General features: G+C 37.1%; 1 protein-coding gene across 2 annotated transcripts in view; it reads right to left on the bottom strand.

The window, feature by feature from the left end:
• Nucleotides 1–22,993, bottom strand: part of ADCY8 (adenylate cyclase 8) — a 118,342-nt gene that overhangs the window by 26,157 nt on the left and 69,192 nt on the right. Inside the window, exons 6-9 of one of the 2 annotated variants that reach the window (XM_014254089.2) lie at nt 20,247–20,405; nt 15,925–16,195; nt 10,092–10,289; nt 3,482–3,582 (exon numbers count right to left, since the gene is read on the bottom strand). In XM_014254089.2, the coding sequence (XP_014109564.1) occupies nt 3,482–3,582; nt 10,092–10,289; nt 15,925–16,195; nt 20,247–20,405 (729 nt within the window). The remainder of the gene's footprint in view (nt 1–3,481; nt 3,583–10,091; nt 10,290–15,924; nt 16,196–20,246; nt 20,406–22,993) is intronic. The other variant, XM_088053374.1, reaches the window with a different exon arrangement.

Here is a 22,993-nt window from a genome sequence, read left to right as displayed (position 1 = left end):
TACATGTAAGACCCATGTTATTGAATTAAGGTAATATAAGGGAGCATCTGCACACCTAAGTCTGGGATATAAATCCAAGACTGCAGAATAACCTGCTTATGTGCCTGAGAAAGTGAGACCTTGTATTTGTTCACAATAAATTTATAGGCAACAATTTTTTTTCCACAGTAGCTCTTCAACTGAAGATTGATGTGCTTGTCTCTTGCCTAAGCCTGCTTGACTTAATAACAAAAGTGAAAGTGGCATAATATGACCTCTCATATGAACAATCCAGTATCTGTGCTGATTTTGATGGGACTATGCTGATAGGATCAAGTACAATAAAATGCAAGGTTAAAAGAACCCAAACGAAAAAACACTGTAATTTTCTGTCCATGAGCTTCTCCCAGAAGTAGGACACCGGGTTTGGATCAGTCCTTCATTCAAGAAGAGGTTCAGGACAAATTGATTTTCTTTTTAGGGATTCTCCTACTATTAAGATCAAGTGAAGTTTAAAAAGAACTTTTTTCTTCCCTCTTCCTTGTGTACAATCCTAAATCAACTGATTTGAGCCAAAAGGAAAACTTACATAAAGCAGAAGAGGCAAGTGTTTGAATTAAAAACAATTTGAAAATTTGCTTTTCTCCTTCACAAGAATAACCCAGTGAAAAATGGGCAGAAATAAAGTATTTCAGCAGTCTACTCTAGTAAGACCTACTGTCCATGTGAGCATATAAATAGTTCATTACAGGAAATTAATGAAACTCCCAGGCCTCTCAGATGGAGAATATGAATCACTGCAAGGTTGGCAATGCAATATAATGGTTTCATAAAGGACAATTATGGTAAAAAATATGGCATTAATTTATCTCACTTAAAGTAATTTCCCCAGCTCTATATTTCAAAGAATGAAAACTATTACAAAGATTTTTAAATTCATGTATGTCTGCCCTGTCAAGGAAAAATGCATGAATGGATCAAATATTTATCCTTAGGGAGATAACCTGAGATAAAAATATTTATCCTTAGGGAGATAAACTGAGATTCTGAAACTTCCATACACATTAGATTTTATATAAATTCCCTTTAACTCACAGACTAAGGTAAACTCTCTGGGAAACTCCCTGAAGAACCATAATGTATGTTCTTTGACAATCTAAATAACATTTTTGTCAAATTTTCAGAAACCAAAAGATTCAGCTACAAAAATATTCACACATCCACTTAAGCAAATGCAAAATTTCACCCTTGTTCAACAGAAATAGGAAGCATTCACTGAAAAACTCTTATACGTGTTTTTAGGAAATGGGTAAATTAGCATGAGGACTGAATTATAGTTTGTTAGTAGTTTCATGGAAATAATTTCCATGGTTTTCCTAGGATTTTACCTCTCTGATATTTAGCAGAGGCGTAACAAATGAATATGCAGTTATTTCAAGGATTCTCTGAATCCAAATCCTGTCTAACTTTGTGGTAGATTGTTCAACTGCTCACACCTTGAACTTCTTTTAGAACTGGAACTTAGGAAATTTGAACTTCCAGATTATTTTCTCACGCAATATGTTTAAGCATATTGAAACCTTCTCAGTCAAAACCCCTATCCTGTTATTTTAGGGTTGCTCATCTGTTGACAGGCATGCTTTTTAAAAAACTGAAACACATTTTTTGAAGCAGAGTATCAGAACTTGAAAAAACAAGACCAAAATTTGTCTCCTTAAGCCTGCCTTGACAGTGGTCTTCAGCTCCTGACAGAACACAGGAACTGCCATAAAACACCCATGTGTACCCAAAACTCCTCTCACAAAAGGGATAGTGGTAAATATCCTTTCCCTAAATATCTTCCCAGATTCCAACAATCAACCTTTCAGGGCATTCTTGAAGACAAGGTCATATTTTTAAAAAAATCTCTGCTCATCTTTGTGATGATGTCTCTTGATTTCTTTCATCAGTTTTCTTGATTTCTTGTAGGAATTTATCTAATCTTCATTTCAACCTATTTGTATGTGCAGCCTCTTTAACATTCCATGACGAAAAGGTCCTCAGGGAAAAACACAAGACTACTGGCAAGATGAGAAACTAGGAGGTGAGACAGCTGCAGGCAATGTGTTTGTGTGACTCCTTCCCCCTCCTTCCAATGGCACTAGACAACCTCACAAGAATTAACAGAGATGAATCTGTGCAGACAGAAAAATAGTATTTTCTTTTCTTTTTTTTCCTTTTTTTCTTTCCTGCTGGTATGGCAGTGATTGATATAGCAGCAGAAATCTTTTTGGAAAACAGGTTCTGTTAATAAGAGCCATAAATCATCTTGTACATACTGAGGAAAAAGTAACAAACAAACAAACACACAAACAAACAAAAACATCTACCAGAAGTGAAGAACTTTAAATGTGTGTTGGGAGAAGAGCTTTTAAAAAAGCAAGCAAACTTACTGGGGGCAATATAGAACACAAGGAACAACAGAAGGTCATGTACTACTCTGGGTATTTCCTCATCTGAGAATTACAAAACATATGAGATATCACTGCTTCACAATGTAGTCGCCTGCCTGCACCTAAGCACCACTTCAGTGTTTTCAGACATCATGCTGGTAAGTCACGTCTTCCAGAGATGATCCAAGAAATCCCACTGTACTACTGAAACACAACAAATGTCTTATTTCTTGTACAAATAATATATTTTCAAAGTTACTCTACTGCCAGCCATAAATTAGGATTAATCTGAGTGCTAGAAACTACTGAAAAATATGTTAATCTGGGCATTTCTCTTCTAACCCTTTGTCAAAGACCAAATGGGAGCAGAGGGTTGTTGTGGTGGCAGTCCTGTTCTAGAACACTGATCTCAGTACTTGCACATACTCTTGTGATCTCATTATGAAATTGTAGACAGAAATGCCAAATGATAGGTTTGAGTCTGTGAAATGAGGTCTGATCTATGTCACATTTTCATTACTTTGATAGGAATATATTGCTCGGTCAGCCCCAAAGAGCAGAAGTGAAAACGGTTCTACCAGATCACCTCCATGCTTATTAATGGCCTGAGACTGCTTTTCCCAGCTGGGCAAATCCCACTGTCAGCAGCAAAGCAAGCAGTACAATCCTCTTACAAAGCATTTATGAAACAAAAGCAAGAGAGTCACTGATACCCAAGGTGATTATCAATCACTCAGCAAAGAGGCACAGCTATTGCTCTGGATCATGTTTCACCAGGACACACTGCGGCAAATTTTTGTAACACAAAATTTCCACTTGACTTGATGGTAGTTCTACTTGGAAACACAGCAACATAACATCAGTACATGCTGCTGTCTCACTTGAGAACATGTGGCTGCAGATAATGTGGTAAAAAAAATAGTATTACAAAAAAAGTGAACAAATATTTCCAAACACTTCTGGGGAACAAGCAGATTTTATTGATTCATTGCACATCAATCCTAAAAATGTTATTCCACTGTGTCCCTAAGAGTGCCTTCAGATATATAGAGATATATTTCTGTATTTACCTGGAAGAAGGAAGCAAGCTTTGGATAGCGGTGATAAATACAAGAACAATAAATGCACACACCAAGTTTGATTTGAATACTTCATCCCGCATTTGAGAATACTAGAATAAAAAAAAAAACACACAGGAAAGTAAATCAACTATTAACACATGCAGTAGTTTCATTGAGGGTGATGTACATAGGAGACATGGAGAAAATTAGCACAATGCACCAATATATCAATAAACCTGAATTTTTGCTTTGAAATAAAACCCACCAAATAAATTGTTAATAATCTCATAAAATATTTTAGCCAAGAGAGCAAAAAAACTGTAATTTGCAATACAAAATTGTTCTGCTTAGTTCAAAATTATTTGCTTTAAAAATTCTGAGGTAAATACCAGGAGTTTGTGCTGCTGAGTAGAGTGTTAAAGATTTAATGGCTTAATAAAATGCTTAATAACCAGAAAACCCACAGATTTCCTCACATGAAGACAAACACTGGAGTCATCTGTGACTCTGCATGCATGATGGCACAGAGGTGTCTCCATGATGGCCAAATTGAGGCCACAATGCTATTTTATCTAATTTTCTTTTTTAAGAAAATTACGTAGTTAGAACATTTGGGACTCTGGGATGCTGGAACTCTGTATCCTAACTTACCCAAAGGCTGTGCCCACATTGGCAATATGGGCATTCTCCAAATGTAAAAGACTATTTGAGGTGTCTTGTTATAAAGATTTTTTGAAAAATATTTTTCTTCAGCGTAACAAACAACTGAGAATGTTAATCAGGCTCCTTTTTTATGGGAATTACCAAGAAATGGACTAACAGACACATCGATAGACCACAGTGGATCAGTTAAAGTGGAAATATTAACCAAGTCCTCAGCTGTTATTTATCATTGCTAATTCAATTAAACTGCAGCTGTTTACAGCAGATGAAGATTAGTCCATAGGAATATTTTTTGTAATTCTCTATACCCTTTATGGATAACCCCAAGGTTTCTTTGTTTTATAAGAAATCCTGTAAAGGGTTGCCCCAGTCATTTTTCTTCCTCTGAACAATAACTTCATTTTGTTTAAACCTCTGCAGTTTAAAAGGGGCTGAAAAAAAGGTTATAAAAGTCAAAGCAATACCAGATACCAGAATCTCTCTCCAGAAATTTGGAAATAAGGAAAACTGTTGTTATAAATGCCTAGAAAGCATTATTACAATAAATAAAAAATAAATTATATATATATATAAAAAATTAAGAAATGTGTCAAGAACATACACTGAGAGAGTCTAGTTATGAACTACATTTCATAACTAATTTGCTCTTGAAGGGAGATCCTAGCTCAACTTAGAGGATTTTCCCTACATGGAAAAAAAGGCATCACCATTGGTCAGGACATCATCTCAGCTATAAACATCTGGTCAAAACAGTCTCAAGTTCCCAGATGGAAAGAAGTTTTCTCTCTTCCCTGCTCCCATTTGTCATGAGTAAGAGAGAGGGTTCATTTGTTGGTGTCCCTTCTCTCCTGTGGTTATACCTTGTGTCTGCTGTTGGCAGTATCACTTTGGCACGAGTTTTGCTAGTGCTCACAGGTAATTCCACTTCATTTTGCTGCTGGAACCCCAGAGGCACTGACCCTGATTTCATGTGCAAGGCAACAGAACTGCATCAGTCTGCATAAATAATGATCACGGGCTTTTTTGAAATAGGGAAAAAGAAAGGTATGTTCCTTAAAATATAACACGAAATCCCAACTGTTCCATAGGGAAATTAAGGCAAACTAGATGAATGAAACACAAACATAGAATGGCCTGCCGTGTTGAGCATTATGTCAAAAGGATGGATGCTGTGCTCTAATCAGTAACAACATTGTGATGAGGAATTGTTGACATCCCTAGGCAGCACTGACACAAATGATAAACGTAGCAGTTCTGTAGCGGTCTGCCCCTTAATGACTTGGAGAAATAACTGAAGGACTGACTAAGCCTCAAGGCCCTTCAAAAAGCCTGGGGAGGCATGTAGCCAACCAGAGCTGTGTAGAGTGGTGGGAAGAATCATGATGTGACCTTGTCTGCAGTGAAAACCTTCACTGCAGCATCCCACAGAGCCACCTGTGCTGGTGTGACTTGCTCATGGTGCAGTGAAGGCTCTCATGGGGCTTGGGCCATTTGTCTCACTGCAGGGAGGGAGATGTTTATCCATGTGCTTGCCCAGCCTGCTGGCTGAAACTAAGGCGGGCAGGTTTCTTCTGTTGAGTAATGCTGCTTATTCCTCACCTCTCTTCCAAAGCCTCTTTGAAAGGGAAGTACCAGTAAAAAGACAGGCTTCACATCTTCCCCTAAATAAATATTTGTGCACTGGGGAGGAATGTTTTTGGTGTTATCCTCACTGCTGCTCTTTGACTCAGATAGGACCTTATAGATGAAAAGGTTTTTTCTTCATCAGAGTTATGCTGGAAAAGTTTCTGCAATACAGAAGAAGGACGGAAGAATATGTTTCAAGAAGTCTAAGACAGGAGAGGAAGCAAACTCCTGAGAAGACCAAAGAGTAGACAGAAATCCAGTTGCTCACCAATGATGGAAAAGTTGCTGAACAGGCAAAGTTTGCCCAGTGTCTCTTGCAGACCTCCTTGCAACCGGAGTTGAAGGAAGGAGGTGATGCCTGTGTCTGATGAAATACAGCAAGCAAGAAGAGCAAAATTGTTTTCCTACTCATGTAATTTCTATTTATCTTACCAGCCAGAAATTCTGAAACAGAAACTCAGATATTTAGATCTAATATTTGAACTAAGAAAACATGTACTTTGAAAGTCAAAGCTCTTTTGATATTTCCAGTGTGCTCACCTCACAGAAAATACGTAAATGTTTCATGTCTAAGCCCAGTCTGTTTTCTAATCCAAGTACAAATATGCAGGAAGACTTTGAATATCCTTATACAAACTTTACATTGGAAACTTTCTTTAATAACTCCCTACCAGTATGTACAATTCCCTGCCCTGTGCCTCTGCTTTACCCTGTATGAAAGTACATGCTATGGATATTTTCACGTTGCTGATATTTAGGGAGATCATGATGATGATATCTTTTAATTATTGGAATAATCTGAAGTCGTATCAGATTATCCTATGAGCTATTATATATTTGGAAATTTTAGTATCCTTTCATGCTACCATCAGAAGTATTTTCCTGTGATGTGAGGCTCTATCTGCCTAGATGCTATTTGTGGGAAAAAACTCAAGCAAAATTGAGGGTGAATTGTCTCTAAATGACATATCAAGTGGTAATGAGTGAAATAGAGGTTAATAATGACTAGTCCATTTTGGTAAAGGATCTATAAAATATAACCAGGTGGGGTCCTGGACAAATCCTGTGAAAAACTAAGTATTGCAGAATTCACATGGAAATACACACAATGCCTCAGAGACAAAACCCATTCTCTAATGTAACTGCTACTGCTTGCTGTGAAATACACAATTATCCTATCACATAGAAGGATAAAGAGCAATGAGAAAAGAGAGGAGTGGCAAGATGTTCCAGTGGCCTAAACTGCAGTGACATAGCAGTTATCTAAACCAGTGTAAACCAGGGTCTGTGCTAGCCCCATGGTGGTTTTGTGCATGTTGATTCCAGAATTGTTTTGGTTTGTTTTCCTAAGCTTTTGAAGTCTTAAAGGAAGAAAAACAGAAATTTCATGGCTAGTGTAAACCTGATATCTGGAATTGCTTTATAGTGAAAAAATTCAAACAAACACAGGCTGTTTAAACAGAAGTCCAGTATAACATTTCAGATCCATTCATGTCACCCCATGATCCCATATCATACTGGTCCTGTTACAGGAGGAAGAAATATAGTTTACTGTCCATGTGGTTACTCACTTTTCTGTCATTTGAGGTACAGAACATGAACACAACTCTCACTGAACAAGGTAAATGAACACTTCTTGGCCAGGATCTCAGCTATGGGGGCTGCTTTTTCTGTCTCCTGTAAAGTCTGACGTGAGAGGCACTAACAGATTATAGAAATGAGTGTTTAGCAGATACCAGTGCTAGCTGAAAGTGTGATGGCTAAATGAGAGGGCACAAGATTTTACATGGGGGTGTTACTTTGCCAGTCACTGAGCTGGGCAGAGGGTGGGTGTCAGCCAAGGGGACAGCAGTGGGAGAGGGAAGGCCCAGTGACAAGGCTGACTCAGACACACCACGGGGAGCAGCTCAAGGTGCTGGTGTAGAAAGTCATGTAAGCAGTACCAAAATGTTAATGACTAGAAAAAAACCCCATAACTCCAGACTGAAAGGTTAAGGGTGGGGGAGAGCAGAGGGAAAAGGCTGCTGAAAGAGCTTTGGGATACTCTAATTTAAACCTGAGTTTGGTGTGTTTCCTAAATGGACTGGAAGAAGGAAGAAAGTGGTAGTCACAAGATAGCATGAAGGAAATAGCTACTTTCTGCAGGAAAATGATTCAAATATTGCTTTTTCCATGACTTCCCATGACCTATGGTTAAACACTAAAGTTTTAAGGACAAACCTGTAATTATTGTACAGGCATGCAGGTGGGAAGGGACATTTCCCATGTTGTCTCACAAGACAATTGATCCTGCCTACAACAAAGAGGACACTGTGATTCATCTTCTCTCAATCCACATAATTCCTTTGTATCCTGATACATTCCCCATCACCATCTGAGCACACTCATGATGTTCCAGCACCCTGAACAGAAGCAAGGATGTTGCTGACCAGAGGCTGCCCAGCTGTTGGAGGTGCATGTGCCAGAACAAATAAAGCAGTAGTGATATTTTTTAAAATTTTATTCCTTCCTAATATGAGAAACCAGATTAATTTATGGAACAGAAGGAAGACTCGGACAGCTTTGCTGAATGGATTTTATGTTTCCATTTTCTGTGCCTATGGGCTGGGACTAACACCCAAGGAAATATTGAATGAAAGGATAATTCTCTGAACACTGCAGCCCAATTCTCCATTGGAAATGTCCTACTGGGAAGAAAATGTATCAAACTTCCCAAAATGTTGACTTTTAATAGACTTTTTTCATTCAGATGCAATTAAAAACTTTATTAATATTTTAAATCTGACCTATGTAATGTGATGGATTAGAGCATGGATCTTCTTTTAGTTCCTTAAATTGCATTTAAATTGAGTTCTACACTTCCCTTACAGTTTTCTTTGTGGCTGGCAATTCTGAAATCTAAAATAATAAGAAATTTTATATTCTGGGTATGGGATCTGATTCTGGGCTGTGCCCCATTACACCAGCCATGCTCAGGCCTTGTGTGATTAAATAGCATAGTGAGGGGAGGTGAACCACTGACAAATTTGCTCATTCAGCAAGTTGTTTGTCACCAGATTGTTTCCTTCTTTGAGCAAAATATTTCATGTTCATTCACTATACTTTTTAATCTTGTCTTGAAAAGATTAAAGATTATTCATGACTTTTGGGACTTTATGTAGTAATTCACGTGATACGTGAGATCTTGGATTTTGCTTCTTCTGGATCCCTGTCAGCTTTGCATGATGGCCGCACTGAAAGAAATATCCTCATATCTTCCTTTTCAGCAGATAATTGTTGTGGATAAATTGGTTTTGGTGGGTTCTACCTTGTGTCTCAGTGTAAATAGCCTCATTGTATTTTTGTTTTAATAAACATTTATTGTTTCTTCTATAAGATTACTAGTGCAACAAGGGCTTACAAATACTTCAAGCAGAATTTTTCTATCCCAGTTGTCTTGATGAAACTCTCACCAATCAGCCTTCCTGGGGATTAGTCTCTCATAAAGCAAGTAAAAATGTCTGTTTTCCAGTGGATGTTAGAGTGATGCTGGAGAAGTGAGCCTCCATGCTTCCAACTATTCCCACTATTTTTATTTCCTTTCAGTCAAGTGCACATAGTATTGCAGACCTGCTGTTGCTGCACTGTCATAGCATATGAAATTATCAATGAAAGTCAATGAAATCATTTGAGATCTGTGCAACCTCACCCTGTGCCATCAGCTTTCAAGGAGTTTTCTCCCATTACCTTATCTTTTAAAACTGATGACTTACATCTGGATGTAGACTGAAAGAGAAGTTAATGAGATCATATTGCTGTTGAGAAGCAGCAAAGACACGAACAATATTTAGCTCTTAGAAACAGATTTTTTAAGAAAGATGTTTAAAACAGAGAGTTGAAAAATTACTGTTGACTTGAAATAAATATTGCAGCTGCATAGAGGACGTCAGAGGGATTCTATGATTAAATGGAAGGATATATATTTTTGGAATATAAATGTCAGTTTATTAATATGCTCAATCATTGTTAGTGCCAAAGTAACCTGTCATCTGACAGAAAACTGCTTGTACTCGATACAGCTTCAACCCGGCCAGTGGTTGTTGTTTTCAGAAGCTGAGTTTGCTCAGTGTTCATACTTTCCAACAATGAAATGCAATCATTTCAGCATTGCAACACCTACATCATGTCACTGTGTATTATGAACTGTAGCTCAGCCCTGCCTTCTGAAAACTTAAAGAAAATGAAAAAGAAAAAAAAAACCAACACAAGCCAGAACCTACAGCTTCTCTACTTCAGTGAACATTTTTTACAATTGGAGTTGTGAATAATGCAGCTACCAAGCCCCAGCTACCTTATGCTCCAGGCTGGAGTCTTTAAACATCAGTGAAAAAGGCTTGATATGCTCTCTTCTCAATTTATCGCCACTCCGTAAGTCGATGGTGTGCTCTATTCGCTTGTTAATTTCCTCAGGCCCAGACTGGACATGCAAAGCTTGTGCAAGATGGTTTGGAAGCAGATTTATTGAATTTCTTGTTAGGGCAGCCAGAGTCTAGGGGAAAGCACATGCAAACAGAATAAACCTGCTGGTCCCCTTGGGTTAAAAATGCAATGTTTTAGTTCATGTTGCATTGCAAACCATTACAGCATTCCATGCAATTCATTCAATGAAATCTACAGAAGTTTAAAATAATAAGTCTGTTCCACTAAACACATACAGTAAATTAAGGGGAGCATTTTAATGCCTTCTTTTTTACAGGTAGGAGGTTTGTTGCTGCACTGAGCATTAGGACTTTATTCTGCTTTCCAAATCTGATATTTAATTATTAAAGCATGCATGGGGGGAGTACACACACCAAAATCACAGCAGGATATCTGATTCAATGGTGTGTTTTAATAAATAAGAATGGGAGCCATATGAAACAAAACCCACAAAACAGGAGAAATGAAGTTTTTCTTATCTCAAAGTTACTGGATGTGTGTAGTTAAGGAACAGACCACTTAGTCAGGAGTGAAGAAGGTGACATTTCTGATTACTTCAGCATGGGCTTTCAGATAATCTTCTTCACTACTGGTATATTTCAGCCAATCTAGATTACAGTTAGGCTATATGATTTAATTTAACTGTAATTCATATTATCATTTAAAATATCATCTCAAATGCATTATTCCTTTGCTATTTCAATGACTAATCAAAGGAAAAAATGAAAATACTTTTGCTTCACAAAGGAATTCTAGCAGATATAGTATGAAGGGTGTTTCATCTTCAGCAAAGAGTTAGAGTTTGCTTTCATAAAGAGAATAACTCATTCCCATTTCATTGTGCCATTTCATGACACAAACCACAGTGAAGCAGCTCTTTCCCACTTGAATGGGAAAATAAACTCTACTACTGTAATATTCCCAAGGATTAAGAAATGTTAATGAATGGAAAGGATGTGAAACTTCATACATCATAGCATAAGACATTTCAGTATTATTATGGGTAGGAAATAAAACTCTGCCTGTGAAAAGTTATTCCATAGTTCCTTCCTGAAAAGACTTTCAGCTCTATCTCCTACTGGGCACTGTTGAAGCAGGAGTTTAGGGTGTTTTATCACCAGATGCCCCTGGAAAGCCAATTCTTTTGTACCACAGGATTACATAGGGCAAATGTCAGAGGGAGACTTCCCATGTTGATATTCAAACTGTAGTCAGCAAACATATTCTGATGCATCTTGGACAGCAGATTAAAATACAGGAAGGGTCTCAGGTACCCAATACCAAAGCCCAGGTGACAGCTGTCCTTAAATCATAAAATCAAGTCCATGGACTCTGTAGTCACAGATAGTGTTTCATATTCCATCTTGTTATCAGTAATTTAAGATCCCAAAATACAGACAGAAGAGTATGTCAGGACTGAAGTCTTTGTGTTTAAGTGAAAAACAGTTTTCCTGTTTGTTTAGTAGAAAAAGGACTTCAGTAGAGAAGGTTTGGGAAGACACTCTACTGGAATCCTCCCTTATTGTCTAGCAAATCAGTATCATCAACATTAGGAGAAAAAAACAGTAACAAAGAGACTTTTCTCATGCTTAGGATTCAGATATGTCTGAATTCATATCTTGGCCTTGGAGAAAACAATCAAGGCAAGTGCATAATTGCTATATTAGTACATGCTGTGACACTACTTTGGTTTAAGTACTCATATCTCTTTTAAACTGAGATAGGAATAAAAGCTTTTATCAACTTTTGGTGGCTGAAAGGCCATGAGTGTGTCTGAAGTCCCTGTTAAAGGATAAGATCACATCAGATGGTGGTGTGTAAATTGATTCCTCAGAATTACTTTGTATTTCTGCTTCTACACTGGAAATGAGGGTGGAGAATGTCCCTAATGTTTTTGATAAGCATTTTGTTTTATTTATACAAGAAAAGAAACTCAGTTCATCCTAGTAAGTGACTATATTTTGGTTAAAATTTTATTTTAAGCTGTGATTGATATGAAAGTTTGTCTCCTTGCTGAATGTATGAAGTCTTTTACAACTTATGGTAGATGAACATGACATAATATCACCACTATGGCCATGGTGTCTGTAGTATTTGCAAAAATAGACTCTGAATTTGCATTTATATTCACAATATAACAACGAAATTCATATTTGTGTTTCATTGTTTTCTCTCCCTCACATCCATGCACGTACTTAAGAAAATGGGTTCCCTGTATTTAGAAATGAAAACAATGAAAAAACATCATGCAAATGATTGTCTCAAGAATAAGTTCTAACCACATTTTTTCTCTTATCCCCCTCTTTATTCTGCATCTTTTAAGACTTCTTTATGCAAACACAAAGAAATATTGATTTTTCCTATTACCTCTCCTACAGTTTTGTGAGCAGCTCTATAAAAGACAGAGCTGTGAATTCTACAATGGACTTTTGAAGTTTTCTGATGCTGACAATAATCATTTATTATACACATAGTTCTGTCAAAAAAAAAAAAAACCTAGCCAAATTTGCATCTGAAACTGAAAGGTGAAGTAAAACAAACAAATAATAAAACTCCAACTTTAGACACATTTTATAGAGACTTTAAAATGTAGTTTAAATTAAATTTTACTTCCTTCCTGGGAAGATTTCCTGCAAAAAGTCCAAGCATCCTGTTCTCAACAAGAAGGGAAATTTTAAACCTGTGCTATTTAGAAAACCTTAGGAAGGTTTCAAATTATTTTTTTTCATACTGTGAGGTTTTGGAAGGAAATAGGAAAATAAAAGGTCACACCTTTAAAAAGCCAGGATGCAGATAGGATTTAGTTCATGAGGAAGACACCTAAATGAGGTTGTCTACAAGTTTGGTGTCTACATGCTCAGTGCCTAAACTTCTGTTTCTTCCAATACATATTCTAGATACTTTCAGCTGCCCGATCATAAGTAGCTGTGGTCAGAAGAGATGCCTTAGGGAACTTAGGAATAGTCAGGAGCCAGGAGATGTGGCACAAGACACAGGACACAAGTTCCACTGGTGAGGACCAGCCGGGGTGTGCTGGAGTATCTCAGCACAGAAATCACAACAATAATGACGGGGTAGCTGAAACACCCAGGTACCTAGGTTATGATCTGAATTCCACCCTTTTGTTTAGATTTGTCTGTCATCTTGGCAGACTTTTAGTATAGTTCCTGGGCTCACTGTTAAGCTTCACTACTAAGGTTACCCCTATAGAGGACAGAGATTTTAATATGCTGTTTTTCCTAAATCACATCCTGTCAGGCCCATCAGGTGTCTCCACCAGCACATACCATGACCATGTCATGCTTTCAGCTACTCCTTTTGTAAGGTGTATGGAACAAAGCCAACTTAAACAGACATTAATTCATTCTAGAGGAGGAGCCCTCTACTCTTTTGAAATAAAATAACTTCTGTCCAATTGTCTTTGCTTTAAGAAAGAAGCCCAGACACTTGTTTCAATAACAGAAATCTCTATGTTGGGCATGTCTGAATTTCAGACAAGAGCTCACACCTTTGGCTTACCTCATGATCAGAGCACATAGTGATAATTGGGCTGTAGACAGTTGTAGTTTTTTGCTAATATCTGTGACTGCCTCCATAAAAAGTGATTATTCATTTCTTACATAAACACATTTACAATTCACTGATTCAGGCTGCTCATTGAACACAAGCTTGAGGTAATAAGTATGGCTTGGGATAAATTTGAGTTTGGCTTAAAAACACCCCAGAGATTTCTTTTCGCATGCTTCCTAACATAACTAGAGTTAAAAGTAAGGTACATGTGATCAGTTGCTCAAATTTTGTTGTAATTTAGATTGGGTAAAGAAATAATTTAAATTCTATTGGAAAATATTCAAACTTGCAGAGTGATTCATTGCTGGGTTGCTGCTACTACAATTCTCAAAGCCTGCTGCTGACAGTGACCTTTAAGGTGCTTAATTAGTGTTATTAAATGCTTATCCTGTCCAAGACTGACACACCTCTGGAAAAAGTTAATGCATCCTAGTATAATTTAAATCTATCATCAGAATTTTTTAACTGAAATACATTATTTATGAACAATACTGCCTATTGTCTCAACTATAAATTAAAAATTACATAATAATTGAATCATACATGGGACAGCAGATTTTTAAAATCTTGTCTCCACCAAAAGGCTTATTGTAAAACTGTTTAATATAAAATTATAGCTTTTCCCAACACCAAATTATTTAAAAAAACAGTGAGAAACTGTTCTAAAAGTAGATTGTTGCCATAAGTAAAAAAAAGTTTTAAAGAAACTATTAAGTTATGACTATTTCAATTATTTCCAAGACCTTTTTACTAGTACTGGGCAGGAGTTGATCAATAATTGAATAAACCCACTAATTCTTTATTTTGTTCCTTGTCTTTGCTAGCATCAAGGTCAGGTTTAGCTGAGAAAATGACCAACAAAATGAGAGCCTACTCTGCATCGATTTTTTTGGACTACAGAAACTGGAATATCTTAAAGGGAAAGAAATAGAGAGAGATCAGAAGATATCCACAACAGCATGCACCCATACGTCTACTCTAATGAAATGACAATATGCAGACAGGTCAACAAAATACAGAGAATACTATAAGGCAGTGTACATGCAGATACACAGATGTACAGAGCATATATAAAACAGGTGTTTTATATAATGGCAAACTGCGCCATGCTCAAATTCACTTTGAAAAGATGAAGACACTGCTGTGAGCTGATTGATTGTGAAATTTTATCACTTCTGACCACATTTGTAGGAAGCAGAAGGTGGTTGACAAAAGCAAGACCTCCACACAACAATGCTTAAGGTTCAACAGACAGTTCAGACAAGCAGGAATAAGGATGTGCAGCAGAAGAAAGGATATATAATGTCCTTGCAGATCCCTCAAAGAAAATGAAAGAAAACTTCAGCTGACCTTGCTTCATAAAGACTCATCAATCTTTCAAGTGCACTGAGAAAAGTGGAGTCTGAGGGCATTTTAAGCTTTCCAACTTTAATTTTTCTAAACAGACAGACTTCACAAAACAATTTTTTTTACCATACAAGAATTTTTGGTTCCCAGGCTGCTGGCAATCAGCCATGCAGTGCTTTTGGAAAACATCTGATCAGGAGAAATTGCTATTATCTCATATTTCTATTGAGCTACAGACGTCTTTAGAATCTATGTATCATCTGCTAGTGAACTTTAATTATATCTTAGAGTCTGAGTTTTTAATATTTTTGGTGAAGAACCTGGTTTCACAAGGTGTTTTTTTGTTCTCTTCCCTCAGATATCAATAAACTACGCTTTTTCCTCTCACAAAATATCCATTCTTTCATCCCTTTAATTTGATGGCTTGACATGAATCTATGCAATGAGATATACACTCTGACTAGAATGTTCCAGCTAATTTAGTAACACTGGATTTATTTCTAATTACTTCTTTGTGAAGTGGTTCAATTAAAACTAAGCCATGCAGTATTTAATTTCAGTTGGGAAAAAGAAAAAAACAACGAACCCAAAATCTCGGCTTCATTGGCATTTTCCCAGTATAGATACAAGATTTTTTTCTGCCTTGAAACAATTTGTTCAATCCTCTGCTGTTGCAGTACATGTTAGAATAAAGGTTAAAGATGAATTTGTCTCCTCTGAGGCCTCCATTATTGAAGTGCACTCAATCATGCATTCATCTCAATGACATTAAAGGAAGTTTGACTTACGTTTTGTTTTCCCACTATGTTATCAAATGGAAGTTCAGGGCTCCAGGATCCTTCAGTAAACGTAGCTCCACTGTTTCTCCTGTCAGAGGAGCTGACAGCCTCTTTCACAATATCTTCAGGTAAAGTCAATAGACTCTCCTCAGGCTGTTTAATTAAATAAGTCTCAATGTTATGTTTCCTCAGGAATTCATTGCGCTCTTTGCCATGCCCTTCTTCAACTTTATAATCCCCATTCAGGCAGTCCAGAGTGGCTTTGGAGATGTGAATCCTCCTGCATAAGTAAAATAAGTAGTAGCAAATACTGATTGGTCTCTACTGTATATAGGTTTGAAGGAGGTTTTTGAATTCTCTGTATTGTTTAACATCATGGATAAATACAAGGTTTTCTATTGTAAACAATGAAAATTAAATAATCATGACCTTTAAATTTAAAATCATGAGCTTTATTTGTGACCAAATAATCTCAAGACATGTATACATCAATAAGATGTCATTAATGCACCAAGTCCCATCACAGGAAAAACACTTTGACACTCACACCTGATACCTTTGCTCATAGTTAATAGTTTAATGGGAGACTATCCCAAGTAAAATGCTATTCTGAGTGAAAGAAAATTGTGCTTCAGGGAAGTATGTTGAGAGAAAAATAAATGGTAAGTATTAGAGCAGTTTATGTGAAGATCTTAAATTTCCTTCTGTTTCCTGAGATAGTTTAAACATTTGAAATTATTGCACTGATTACTGGTCTGATTGCACCTGAAGTAAATTAGGGAAACAAGGGAACTATACAAAGGCAAGCAATATAATAATTTCTATTAAGACTAATCAATGGGTGCAATAAGCTTTGGCCAAAGTGAAGTTGGATTTAAGAGGTTACATGTAAAAGAGATCAACTTTTGCAATGGTATGATTGGAATCTGGATGTCTTCCAGCTAAACTATTTTTAAGGAATCTTCAAGTTCCTGTATGGAGGAAAATTGCAGATACCTCTAGAATACATCAGCATGGTCAGCTGTGCTCTACTGTACAATGCAGCATCATGAATGCAGTAAGAGCTGCTCATTAGGCATTTATCTAACCCAAGCAAATAGTTGGAGTGACTCTTTAAACCAGCTCATTTTTTGAACTTTGGGTGTAGGTCACTTTCTGAAAGACAGACTTGCATACAGATTCCTAATATTCAGAGTGAGATAAAATTCTTGATCCTTTATTGATGACACATGCTAAGTTGCTTTTCTCAGGCACCACAGTTTGGCTTCCTCCTGTGAAGGAAATGTCCCAGCATGCTCCTTGGGAGCTTCCTTCTGCAACTCAAAGGATGCCAATACAGAATTGAATTTCTTAATAATTTGATGGAATAAAAAACTATAAGGGCATATGTGATGTATATGCATTGCAAGAAAATAAAGTGTTAGTTGTATTTTAGCAGTTTGAAGTACTCAGGAGTATCAGAACTTGGCACAAACTGTCCATGTAAAGCCTTAAATATTAACATTTAATTAAAAAGATCAAAAATTTGTATCCCAGACATTTTTTAAGCTCTCTCAACTTCCCTGCTTCTTCCCAGGTTTTGTACAACTTTCTCTTTCTAAAGTTGTACTATTATAATGATCACATGGATTAGTAGTATTTTGTAGTGAAAAATCAGTAAAACTCATGATAAAACCCAGCAAAAATGTTTCTTATATAAAAAAATATAAGCAACTTTTGGCCCGGACTTAAAGAGCAAAGCATGTGACCTCTCAGAAAGATGATGCGTTTCCTAGCACTAAGAAGTCCAAATAGGCTAAATTGATTTAAGTTAAATATTAACTTAAAGCTAAAAAAAAAAAAAAAGAAAGAGAAAGTGATACACTAGTTGCCAAGGTGACCATCTCTCTCTTTAGATTCAACTATTATAATTTAGAAATGTTGAGTAACAAAGCCCTGAAATATGGATTTGTGATGGATATGATAACAGCTTTAAAGCAGAGTATGGAGAAAGTTATTAATATAATATCCTTAACTGGGCCAAATGGTAATAAATAGTTGGTAGATTATAAGTATTTTCTGGCTTTACCTTTTGTACTGCTTGCTTAAAAAAAATTTAAATGTGGAGGTATATATTTTAAGTTCATACAAATACAGTAGATTGGGATCCTGAGTATTGAAGTCAAAAAGCTTGACCTACTCTTGAAAGCATATCAGGCCCACAGTGTTAGATGATACCTGTCATTGAGACATCATTGAAAATTAAATATTACTTGGGATTTATGCAATTCAGTACTGGAGATTAATACCTACATACACTAAGTAAAGACTATTTGAAAATGGGATCCTGGCAGAAGAATGTCAATGAAATAACATGGTATGATCTTACAAGGTTTCCTTCTGAGGTGTCATGAACATGTTTTTTACTCTCAGAAAACCAGAAATTGCAATTTTTTCTCAGTGTTCCTGACTGCCTTACCCCACAGCAGCTGGGCTGTTGGCTTGTGCTCCTTCTGTCAGGTGCAACCTCTCCCTGCATCACCCACGCCGTGGGGCTCAGGGGGACATTCAGGGGCAGAGCTGAGCCCTTTCCTTCCTGCTCTCAGTCTGGGTGAAAGGATGTTTCCCATCCTCAGCTGCCTCTCTCCACTATGCTCTCAGGAAAATGCTGAAGTTCATTTTTGCTCTTGTTTTACACCGTGAGGTGAGAGCAGGACCACTCATAACCCCAGGGCAGCTTTCCTGGTGAGGCTGCTCCAGGAATGGCAATGTCCTCAGAATTATAACAAGTGGGGGGATTTGAATGCTGGTGGCAGGGAGAAGTAAGGCGAGGCTGAAATGAACTTAACTGCTCTATTAAATCTGCTCTGCACACTGGGAGACTCTGATGTAAGTCTCTATTCTGAGGGACTTGGTTCACTGCTGTCACATACAGGCTTTGTTCTGCTGGCACACTGATATCCAGGAAATCACTCTGCTCTGACAGACTGAAAACCTGCCAGGCATTTTATCTGCAGCAAGGCTGTGCGTTTTCTGGGTTATTCATTAATAGCCATATGACTTGCACATATTAACAGCAATAGACTCTGCTTTTTGCAGGTGTGGATGGTGAAACTTAAATGATCAATTTGCTCATTTGAACAAAGCATCCTCTTAGTCATCTGGGGCTATCACGTGGGATAAGCAGCAGGCAATTAAATTTTTTCTGAAATTCTATACACGGGTGACATATGCAGAGCACAGAAGTTGTTCTCAGAGCATGCAGAATTTCATTTTCTGTTAATTCCAAGAATATATATTAGAATAAAGGTTTACTATGTAGAACTGTAGAAGGGGCCTGCATTTGCAATATATGAAGCAAATTTCCTTCCAGTTTCCTGGGAACATGACAGCTCTGACAGATCCTGATGTGTGTGTAGGGAGGACAGCACATGACTCAGTTTTGATGACTTAAAATCTCTGTCATTCAAGGTGACAGCGCCACTTAGACTTTTTTCCACGTAAAGATGTCTGCTGCTATTGCTTCTAAATTCCATGGCTAAAATTAGAATTGTCTAGGTGATCTTTTCCATATCTTTCATCAGTGGCAGGTTGAACTGAAAGTTAACAGAAGATTCCTGCAATCAGTACTGTTAGCTCAAATTTAGGATTTGCAGCTTCCAAACTAGCAGGATATATAGGCCATATCATGCAGAAATAACATTCAATTTTCAGGTGAATCAGCCACATCAGACACTCAGACACAGAAAAAAATAGGCTTTTTTTTAGTGGAAAACCACACATTTTCACGTACAGACAGGTTAAGATAAATATCTCAAAGCATCTACTAAAGCATCAAATTATTTGAATACTTCCTAGAGAGCCTGCTGTTTACAACAATTTGTTATTAACATATTGACCTATGAACACATAATTCTTCCCACATTTTGTGCATTATGAAATAAAACAAATTATAGCTTTGTGCCTCATAGTATCATTTGAATGAAAAAGGTGGGAGAATGAAGCCTGGAAAATCTCATGAACGGTCAACACCTCACTGGGAAATCTGAGCTACTTCTGAGGACTATGCAGGCTGAAAACAAAAATTGATCTTTTCCAGAAAACCAAGGCTGACAAAGAAAACTAAAGATTTTTGTCTTGTCTTTTCAAATGGCTCTACAAGCTGATCATTTCTACCTTTTTTGTCTACAGCCTCACTAATCCTTACCAACTGCAAAATACCAAAAAAAAAAAAGAAAAAAAAAAAAGGTCATAGCTGATGAAATGATGTAAGAGAGATAATCTCTTGGCAAGGTTAGCAGTGTAATGTGCTGGCAATGTTTTCTGACTGTGGGAAATACACTTTGCCTTACCCAGGAATTCCACCTGACTCGAGTTTGTTTGCAATATCCACGTCCCATGACCAGACATCAAACTGCCACTTTCTCAGGCCCAGCACTCCACACAGAACAGATCCGGAATGAATCCCTATTCTCATGTCAATGTCGTGCTTTGTTCTTGATCTGACATATCTGTTAAACAAAACACACAAAGAAAGAAAAAAAAAAGACTTATGAAAATATATGCCACAATTTTCCATATCATTTTGAAAAGGATATGATGTAAAATACAACGTCAATTAGCTGTAAAGTGCAGTCTAGCCTGTAAAATGAAGAGAGAACTTTCCAAATAGAAAAGGTAGAGGTAGTGATAAAATTATTCTAAAAGCCAGGTTATCATTAAGCACATAATTGCATGCATGGCTCAGTGGCACACTTATTATTCCAATCAGATAGAAAAGGGAAAAGAGAGAGAGAAAAAGGTGTCTGAGTGAAAGCATTTCTTTGGACTTATTGAGTGCTTTAGCTTGGCATTGTAAAAGGTTCAGGAACAGTATGGAGCAGTTAGAACAGTATGGAACAGTCAGGAACAATAGGAACAGTCCAAGAAGAGGATTTTTTTTTCATAAAACCTGTTTATTCTTTCATATTCTTGTGTATTTTTTATTAATTTTCAATTTTTAAGAGATGTTATTTTATTGATTGGGATTTTCCAGAGTTCTTTTTGTCAAATGATTTTTTATTTTCATTACATTTGGCCATTTGCTCTTTCACAACAACCATGTGAGTTTAAAATCAGTTTTGTCCATTCTATGGGGTGGTGAGGACCATTTCACCTCTCAGAAATAAACACATATGAGCATATTTCTCAGAAGGCTGCTTTTCCATTCCTGTTTGTGTGACAATAATTGTTTGCACCAGAAATGCTATTAGAGTTTGTGTTCATTAATCTTTAAATTCTGAGCTCAGGACAGGAAAAACACATTGCTACTGCTTGTCTACAAACCTGCTGTGTCTCTAAAGGGCCTCATCTCTACAGTCACTGCAGTCAATAGAAACACAGCAAGATCACACCACAGAGCAGGCAAAGAATAAACAGCTCTATTTCACTGCTCTGAAGTTAAGTGCCTCAGATGCCTCAGCAATGACCTTGACAGATCCTCTGTAGAGGAGGAAAGAGTAAATTGCTTACTGCATTCAATACTTTGGCTTTCATTGTTGCAAGGGAGCATCAGCTCAGTTTGCAAGGGAAAAAATTCCCAAAAAAGTTATAAAATGGAGAGGAACTAGTTACACAAAAATGTGAAAAAATGGAAATAAGAAATTATTCTTTATTTCCCTTTCCTTCATACTATAAAAACTTGGAGAAAGGCAGGCATATGATGTCTCAGTGCAGTAGTTAGCCTACAAGACCTGTTTATCATATTGGGAAACCAACATATTTCAGATATCTAAGAGAAAAAGGTTTTAAATAGTTAGTCATAAAATAATAAAGAAGAAGCTTTGAGAAGGTATTTATCTGTGTTCTTATATTTAGAGCTTATATCTTCATTTACAAATTTCTTCATTGCAAGCAAGCAAGAGGGCTTGCAATATCAAAATTAAACAATTACCTGTCCCTGGAAGATGGGATATTCAGCAGCTCCTCCACACTGAGCAGCTAATAAAAATGAGACCACTGAGATTTTAATCTATTTTGAAGAATTTTTATATGGTACAAAAATATCTAAACTGACATTCATAACTGTCAGAGGAATTATCACACAACTCCTCACATGATTGTTTCCCGAGTCTGCCTTTTCCTTTTGTTCAGACTAAGATAATAAAATTTCTCATTTTACATCTGATTTCCTTATCTTGAAATAAAAGATAATTATATCTAGAGAAAAAAAAGAGCAGAAAAAGCTTTTCACTGAACAATGCAGTTAATAGGAAGGGCTTAAGTTTAATAAAATATATTAATAGCCTATATTTATGTAATCTTTCTCTATACATATATAAACACACATGCTGTTTTACCAATTTCATTTCTATTTTACCAACTGTCATGCCCTGTGATGAACAGCTGAAGGCTCTAGGTATGTCTAGTTTAGAGAAGAAGAGGCTGAGGTGTGACCTCGTTGCTCACTAACAGCTTCCTGAGGAGGGGAAGGGGAGAGGGAGATGCTGAGCTCTCCTCCCTGGGATCCAGTGACTGGATGAACAGGAATAACACAAAGCTACACCAGTGAAGGTTCAGCTTAGATTTTAGGGAACATTTCTTTACCAGAAGTGTGGCCAAACAGTGAAACAGGCTCTCTGCTGAGGTGATTGATGCACCAAGCCCATGATCAAGAGGCATTTGGACAATGCCCTTACCATGCTTTATCTTGAATTGGCAGGCTGTTGGACTAGATGGTCACTGTAGGCCCCTTCCAACTAACATGGCTTATTCTTCTATTTTATTCTAGTCTAGTCTGGTCTAGTCTAGTCAATTGTATTAATTTTAAATATGGTAAATTGTGATCTTGTGTTTGTATTTTATGTGAGAACTAACACACACAGGTATCACTGGAGAGACCAGGTACAAACAATGGTGCAAATGGGCAATGAACCCCTCTATTTCCAGAGTGTTCACTAAGGATTGCTGGATTTAACTTTTCCTTTGTCATAAAAATGTGGTGATGGCCTGGGGGCTTTGGCATCCTCCATCACACACACAGGACTTTTGCATTTGTCCAAAACCTCACACAGCTGTGCTGTCCTCACCAGCTCCTGCAGTGCACTGCAGACACTAATCA

Source organism: Pseudopodoces humilis, chromosome 1 (genome assembly GCF_049639895.1).
Source record: "Pseudopodoces humilis isolate 2021_Gansu_Grassland_sample_001 chromosome 1, ASM4963989v1, whole genome shotgun sequence".
NCBI classification, from domain to species: Eukaryota; Metazoa; Chordata; class Aves; order Passeriformes; family Paridae; genus Pseudopodoces; species Pseudopodoces humilis.
This window is presented reverse-complemented; position numbering and strand designations above follow the sequence as displayed.